General features: G+C 46.0%; 1 protein-coding gene across 1 annotated transcript; it reads left to right on the top strand.

The window, feature by feature from the left end:
- The first annotated feature begins 4,934 nt into the window (after positions 1–4,934).
- UBQLNL (ubiquilin like) lies at positions 4,935–6,293 on the top strand. Its single transcript, XM_057747607.1, has one exon. The coding sequence runs from the start codon at positions 4,935–4,937 to the stop codon at positions 6,291–6,293; it is 1,359 nt and encodes a 452-aa protein (XP_057603590.1).
- Positions 6,294–8,717: the final 2,424 nt, after the last annotated feature.

Below are 8,717 nucleotides of genomic sequence, written 5' to 3' on the forward strand. Positions count from 1 at the left end.
GCTAAGAGAGTGCGAGACAGAGAAGGAGCAAGAAGTGGCCTCCATCCATCCTGGTCCAACCATGCTGCCTGGTGAGACCTCAGACTGAATTTCCCAAAATCTCATCTCCCCAAGGCCAGGGTTGGTCATACAGGGTTTGCTGTGGTGTATCCAGAGGACTGACAGCTGGGCAGTAAATATCCGATGTAGAATAAAGTTTTAATTTCCTTTTTTGGTGTATCACTAAGGGATGCAGACTGAGATAGGTGCAGACATACACACTAACCTCTGTTCATGCAAATTGTTCCTCTTATACCCATATAAATGCATTCAAGTATATGGACACTCACTCAAATGTACACAAGGTTTTTATACTTTCACAGTCTGCTTCCTGTGTACTTTGTGTGTCACACCTAGCTCACGCCTTGCCTGAACTCGTCTCTAGGTCCCTGTGCCCATGGAGGCCACCAGAAAGTCAGCAGACCCCTCATGGTGCATGTTGATTGGAGAGGCTTATCCTACAAGACAGGTGCCTGGGGCCGAGACTCAGCACCCACTCGAGGCTCTTCCCTTTACTGGGTGGCCCCTCTGAGGGGAGATAGCAGGTGAGTCCAGGATGATTTCTCTTCTGCAACCAGGTTTATTCCAAATGTGTCCTACTCTACCCTAACCGGTTTCCTTATGGCCCCAACTCAGCTTCCTCTCTCTATTTTAGGCATGCCCCTGGACAAACATAGCTTCCTTCATAAACCCACTGTCTGGAATTTCTAATCCCATCACAATCCAAAGCAGTTTTATCCCTACAAACTGGTCTTATCTCAAGAACAAATTCTTCCACACCTGGGTCTCAGAGTTGCAACTTCTCAGAAGAAGTTTGGAGGATGAACTTGACCAAGCTTGAGACTTGGAGTCCGACAGATCCAAGTTGGAATCTCAGTACTGCCACTTAAAGCTAAATATCCTTGGAGAAATGAATTAACATCTCAGACCCATTCTTAGCTGTGTTTAAAATGAGGATAATTCAGTACACAGAAGTATCACATGAGATTACATAGAAAAGTGTGGGTAACATAGCAGGTGCTGATACATATTCATTAGATGAAAGACTTGCTAAGTGAATCAGTGGGTACATGAATGAGCCCTTCAATAAACAGGAAGTCTGGCTAGGGTGGTAGATGCAACTCACACACAGGGTGTTTAAAATTAGCACCTGTAGAAGTGTGATTAAAGACCCAACTGAGTAGGAGATCATGGGAGGGAAGGATGAAGGTGGGTCAGACCAATCATAAAAGCCACACTGGAATTTCATCTCAGAACGATTAGTGCTAGTGATGGTAATGTTCCCTAATTTCTATAGACATTTTGCAGCATGTGAAACACACTTATATGCCATTGTTTCTAAATCCTCTCAAAACCTCTGTGGATAAGGCAGACTTACTGGCCAATATTAAGGAATGACAGTCCTCATAAGTCAGAGATGATTTGAAGGACTTTCCAAAGTGACCTCATGAAATCTCCCTGAACCTAGCTCCAGAACCATGTCCTGCTACAGGACACCTGTGTCCCAAGACCACACTGGAAGGCAGTGAAGTCTAGATACTGAAGAGTGTCTATAAAGAAGAAAAAGTAATAATAACTCTCAATTTTTGATAGCTTACTTTGAGATGAATACTGATTGTTTTACTTTCATTATCTCGGTCAGTCCTTACAATCAATGAGACAGAGCTTTTTGTTATTCTTGTCACAGATTTTTGTTATCACCTTGAGCAGGTTACCTAACCTTTCTGAGAACTGGTCTCTTAATCTGTAGGGATAAACCTTCCTTACAGCTTTTTTCCTATAATTAAATGACATAATGTCTGCACAATGCCCATTAGGCATCATTGCTGTTGATGTTGTTATTAATGTTACAGTTTTTTGTTTTTGTTTTTTACAGTTATGTGTTGTCATAGCATATTGTAAGTAAAAGAAGGGAGATTACACATCAGTTCTATTTGACTCCCAAAGCCCCCACTATCAGAACACTAGCATGCTCGTTTTCTGTAGCCTTTCGTTACCCTGATGATTCTGGTGTGGGGCTTGGCCTAGGTACTCTGACTACTATCAGCTATACACATCCTGTGAGGACCTGGTACTGATGAAGAACTACAAGGACAAGTTCATGGGCTATGGTGAGGGCAGTGGCAATACTGTGTATGACAACTTCATGTACTTTAACTCCTATGGCACACCTGACATAGCCAAGGTCAACCTTTCCTCCTACACCCTGGTGCTGAAACATACACTGCCGGATGCCACCTACAACAACCGCGTCTCCTGTGCTGGTGTGCCCTGGAAGAACTTAGATTTTGCTGGTGATGAGAAGGGGCTGTGGGTGCTCTATGCCACTGAGGAGAGCAAGGGCAACCTGCTTGTGAGTTGTCTCAACACCGGCATTCTCGAGGTGGAGAAAACCTGGCGCACCAGCCAGTACAGGCCAGCCCTGTCAGGGGCCTTCATGGCCTGTGGGGTACTGTATGCCTTACACACGTTGAGCACCTGCCAAGAGGAGATCTTCCATGCTTTTGATACCAACACTGGGCAGGAGTGCCGTCTCAGCATCATGCTGGATGAGATGCTGGAAGTGCTGCAAAGCATCAATGACTGCCCTTCCGATCACAAGCTCTAGGCCTACAATGATGGCTACCTGATTACGTATGACCTCAGCTTCCTGGCACTGAAGCCCAAGCTACCAAGACCACCAGCCAAAATGCCCTCTGGGGCTTGGGCGCCACGTGCACTTGTCAAACTGAACAAATTCTCCAGGGCCTGAGACCTCAGGGCAGAGTATTGGTAGAAGTGTGTCCTTCTCCTGACCCTCTAGGTGGACCACTCCCCAAAATGGCCAACAACTCTGATTGGGAGACATTGATCATGTTTAGTTAGTTCTTTACAATAACTATCTCAATCAGCACATTAAAGCCCTCTTTAATAGTGGTCTGAGTGGATTTCATTGGAGTTTGATTGGGAAATAAAACACTAGCTGGGCAATGTTACCTTGTCTTTACCAGAAACCTAGAATTGTAGGAGCTGGATTCTCAGTTTTTAAAACACATCTCATTCTGTGTTTTCAAAACTATGACTCCAGCTCTTACAATTGTAGAAGCCTGTGAGCTAGGTTTAAAATTGCAGGTCTCAGGTTGAGATCCTCTGGTTCCAGTGCTGCAGATCCAGGGGAGTTGATCATTAAAGTGGGATGTGGAAGTTTCCTTTTCTTATTCTCAACCCTTTATGCTGTCCCTGGGGAGAAAATGGGCATGTCTTCATGTGAAAATCAGTGTTTCACTGTCCTAATCAATCTCACTTTGAGCACAATTGAGAGAGGGGCTTAGACCTGAGTCCTGCTCTAGGAGTTAAGCAATGGAAAGCTGAACATGATGAAGCTCTGACATGAATTGGGCTAAAGATCCAGACCTTTTAGACAAAGAATCCTTTCATATGATGGCAGGAAGTCTCCTGACTAACTGTCTGTAGTTGCTTTGCTCATTTTCAACACACTGAGGACAGATAGGCCCAGACTCTCTGCTTGTCACTTATCTATCTGTATGATGTAACACCTGTCCACGCAGGTAGAAGGAATGTTCAAGGTTTCTTAGTCTTCACAGTCACAGAGAGGATATCAGGTTACTTCACACACACTGTTTCATGTTTCCATTTTCACATATACATATATTTACAAATATACATTCAGACATGCATTCTCATGCTTACATAAGCAATATATTCTTTACCCAAATATCAATAGACATAAAAATATTTTAATACATCCACTAACAGGAAATTCATCTGCTAACCAAATAAAAATTAAATAAAAGACATCAGCTTTTTGGATGTCTAAACCTGTCCTAAATTATGAATTTCCTGCTAACCACACCGCACTCACTTCTTAATTTATAAACGTCTCTCCCCCTTAATGCTTTGACACAAAGGTAGGCAGTCAAGACTGGGCTAGGACATTGAAAGAAATCATTCTAAAAGTTCCCCTGTAACACCATGTAGAAAAGAGCAAGTGATAAGTGAATAAAAATACTTTGCAAGGGATGATTCATTCACCTTTAGTTTGTTACCTCTAGAAGGAGCCTCTCTGGCTAGCCCTGCTCCTGCTTCTAGGATAGAAGAAATCTTTTCCCACCATATGGAAACACTCTCAATCAAATCTAGAATCCCAAAAGCTTGACCCAGAGAAAAATATCCTCTTCCCCTTAAGAAACTTTGTTCTTACTCCGTTTTCCTTTGTAAGGCTTCACTTTTTCCAGATCACTAAAAATGTAATAAGCTCCTTCCTGTGGGAAAAATTGCTTGCTTACTTTCAGGTATGCAGTTTTATCTATGGCTTCAACAGATCCAGCTTTTCCTACAGCAAGCCTGACGTCCCTGCAAGGGATTCACATACAGCACCACAGAGAAACACCCTACATAAGCATTCTGTTCTTTTAATAGTTGCTTTCTGAGAACTTTGTCCCCAGTTTCCTGGAAAATTGTCCTATTTTCTTTTATTATGGAGACCTGGTCTCCCCATATATGTCTCCTTTCCCAGCTAGTTGAGGCAGAGACTGTGAGGCTTGGGTTGACATCACAATATCCCTTTTCTGAAGAGGTTATGCTTTGGGTGGGTGGGGCAGGGGGGAGGGACGGCCCTGGGCGAGTCATCTCCTCTTAGCCTCCCTTATTTCAAGTATGAATTCATAGCCACGACGGGTCTCAGCTGGGCCATATCTGGAGAATTGGGGTGGGGGTACAACATTGCAAAATCCCTGGCTCCAGTCTGGTCACTCATCCCTTTTGGGGCAACAAGGAAACCAGCCTGTGGCCTGAGAACACGACACCTGAGACAGAGGCCAGAGGACATATTTGTCTGCCCTCACCCCTCTGCCCCTGCTTCCACCTGCCCCCCATCTGCCCACCCACTAAGGTCCATGTCGCATGTCATCGCTCGAACACCCAGGATGGCCCAGTGTGGGTATCCCTCAGGGCTGCCTGTGGACAAGAACACCTCTTGGAGTGTCACTCGGGTGATAGTGAAGGCACCAGGCAAGCAGGAAGACTTTATGATAGCCGATGACACCTCGGTGAGGCAGTTCAAGGAGAAGCTATCGGCTCACTTTAAATGCCAAATGGACCAGCTAGTGCTCGTCTTCATGGGCCGCCTTCTCAAAGACCATGACACTCTGAGCCAAAGCGGCATCCTGGATGGCCACACCATCCACGTGGTCATCAAGTCCAAAAATGGCTCCAGATCCCTAGCCCATTCCTCCCAGAAACTGTCGACCAATGAGCCCTACCACCGGGACCAAAACAGCAAAGGGACCAGCAGTGGGGTATACCAACCTGCTGATGTGAGTCACACCCCAGTGGAATCATCTCTCTCAGCAGATGTTCCCAAGGCACATACCCAGGACCTGGAAGTGGGGAGTCCAGAGTGCATAGCACGAATATTGGAGAATCCTAGCATCCAGCAGCTTCTGTCCAACACGGACTTCATGAGACAGTTCATCTTGGAACACCCAGACATGCAACAATTGATGCAGAAGAACCCAGCAGTCTCACACATCCTCGACAACTCTGAGATCCTATGGCAGACCCTGGAGCTGGCCAGGAACCTTGCCGTGATTCAAGAGATATTGCAGATTGAGCAACCTGCACAGAATCTTGAGCATCCGCTGGACCCACAGTCACATGTGGGCTTAGAGACAATCCCAGGATGGGACAACGCCCTGGGTCAGAACTCTGCTGACTTCAATGACCAGATGCTCAACAGCTCACAGGATCCACTTGGGGGCAACCCTTTCACAGCTCTCCTGGGAGGACAAGTGCCAGAACAAGTCCAGTCCTCACCCCCATCTCCACCACCACCCCAGGAATGGCAGGAACATCTTCCACAGCCCCCTACAGCCCGAGTCATCTGTGCAAGTTCTCGTTGTGTATCCTCAATCAACTCAGACAATGCTACCCCCAATAAGGTGAACCACACTTCCAGGGCCAACACTGCTGCCACCTCCACCAGTGGCCGGAGTCATACTTGTGCCGCTGAGCAGCCAGCTGGGGTACCAGCTTTATCTGGCATAGAGCTCAACCAGCAGCCCCAGGCAGATGACAAAGATGCCACCATCTCTCCAGATAGCTCTGACCAGAAATTAGAGGACGATCTCCAGCAGGTGGATGAGCAGACCAGCTCCCAGGTCACAGGAAGCGTGATGCAACTGCTTTTGAACAACCCTTCCCTGGCAGCCCAGGTGATGTTGCTGATGAGCGTGCCCCAGCTAAGTGGACAGTGAAGGCAGCAGCTGCCTGCATTTCTGCAGCAGACACAGCTTTTCGATATGCTTATAGCCCTAGCCAACCCTAAAGCATCACAAGCAATACTGCAGATTGAGCAAGGTCTGCAGCTGTTGGCCACCGAGGCTCCTGTTCTTCTACCCTGGGTGGCACCCTTCCTATGGGGCCTGGATTGGCTTCCTGCCCCCAGCTGCAGCTACTCTGACACAGTGCCCTGGATCTGGGATGTGCCAGATATGGCCCAGCCCAAAGGGCCTGAGTCCTGCCACAAATCTGGAACAGTCCTGCAGAGGCTACAGTCCCTAGCTGGAGACCCTTCCCACCTTCTACAAGTCCCTGAGATTTGTTTCAGCAAGCAAATGGAATCTCTCCAGGCCATGGGATTTGGGAATCACCACGCCAATTTGCAGGCCCTCATTGCCACCAAGGGAGACACCAGCGCTGCCGTCTGTAAGCTCAAGAGATCCCAGGGAGTCTAGCCACCGTGCCTACCTATTTGCTTTGTTACCTGCCTGTTGACCCACCTTTTCCATCTTTTCTGATGCTGCCAGCCAGGAGAAGTCCTGGAATAGGAGAAACCAAACAATGCTTTCTCTACTGAGTAACAGACCACTGGCCAAGGCTGAAAGATCTGTCAATAAAATGGCTATACCAACTTGCCCTCCATCTGAGGTTTGGCTTTATTTTATTATTATTATTTTTTTTAACAAACAAGGCAACTGTCTATGTGTGATATCCCTGCCTCACCTACCATACATGCACGCACACACACACCACATGCATATATCAATAGAGAATCATATTTGCACAGATAGAACCACATCACAGATATCATACCATGCTCACATACCCAAGAACATGCACATATAGCCTCAGACACGCGTGCACACATGGCTCACACAGCCAAAGATTCACATAAGTAGGCACATAAAGTCACCGCACAGTACACCTGACCATGTGTATAGATAGCTGCACACAAATACCTAGAGACCCAAAACAGACCCACATGCAGAGGAAGACAGTTATAACATATCCATATAGTAAGGGGGAAAATACTCCCTATATAGCAGATATTTAGTCCTGAAGACTTCCTTGATTCCTCAAGTCCTAATGGTTCAAGTCTGAAAGTGGAAGAAGAATGGCCTGGTGGGCCAGAGCAGGAAAAATCCGCATTCAGCCAGGTCTTGATAAGCATTTATCCATATAAGTGTCTTTTACTAATTGCCATTGTCACAACCATAGGTTTGGCTGGACTGTTACTATTCTCTTTTTAGCATAGAGAGATACAGCTGCTGTCACCCTCATAGCATATCCCAGCCACTGCAAACACAGGCCTCCATAGGGCACAGCAGCTTCAAAAGTATCGCCTCCTTCAGCATATCTAATATTTGTAGCTCTGTTTTCTACAGTTAGAGGAGGTATCCCCCTCCTCCTGCCTCACCAAGAGTATCCCAGCCAATTAATATATAAAAAATTGTGGTTCAATTATTCAATTATTAAATAACTTAAGAAGCTCTTGCCATAATAAGTCAAATATTGTTTTAGGCATTAAAGAAATAGCAGTGACAAAACAAGTATCCTTTATTTATGGAGTTTATTTTCTTTCTCTTTTGTGGGGATACATTCGACTGAACGTACAGCTATGTTAGGTAATGATAGGTGCTATGAGGAAAAATGCAGCAGGATGAGCTATTCTAAATAGGGGGTCATCGGGGAAGCCCTCTCTGAAAGGTGACACTTGAGCAGAAATCAGAAAGACTTGGGAGAGCAGAACATGCAATTCTCTGGGAGGAGTAAGCTCCAGGCAGAGAAGGCTGCATGAGAGGAAAATCTGTGAGATAAGAGTATTCTCGTTGTGTCTGAAGAATAACAAGGGACAGAGTAGCTGCAGTGGAGTGAACCAAAAACCCGGGGGAAAAAAGAGAACTCTTGGAAATCATGACGAGCTTTGTAGATCTGGTGACGACTTTGGATTTTACTCTGAATGCAATAGAAAATCACTGCTGGATTTTGAGCAAAGGAATGGAGTGATTCAATATATCAGTCTGGCTGCTGAGTGGGGAATAGACTGTGGTAGAAGGAAAAGTTGGAAGTAGGAAAACTAGTTAGAGCAGGTGGCAGATGGCAGTATTTGGGACTAGGGCGGGAGCAGGGGAGGAGTTGAGAAATCATTCAGACTCTGGACTGCAAAGGGAGCCCATGAATTTGTGTGGTCCTCACGGGTCACCCACCCTCCAGCCTTGACATGACCATCAGCAGGAGTGAAGGAGGCCGCACTAGGCTCCCAGTGCTTCTAGTAAATCTACTGCCCAAGACCCCCATTTCACCACTATGACCTATCAAAAAGACACAGCTTAAGAAAGAAAATTATAGCTAAAAACAGATTTGTCACCTCCCCATTAGGATGTCTCTATTCATCCAAT

Source organism: Hippopotamus amphibius, chromosome 9 (genome assembly GCF_030028045.1).
Source record: "Hippopotamus amphibius kiboko isolate mHipAmp2 chromosome 9, mHipAmp2.hap2, whole genome shotgun sequence".
NCBI lineage: Eukaryota > Metazoa > Chordata > Mammalia > Artiodactyla > Hippopotamidae > Hippopotamus > Hippopotamus amphibius.

What these genes read in the sequence shown, in the direction of transcription:
- UBQLNL (XM_057747607.1), top strand. Translation starts at nt 4,935, where the DNA reads ATGTCGCATGTCATCGCTCGAACACCCAGGATGGCCCAGTGTGGGTAT.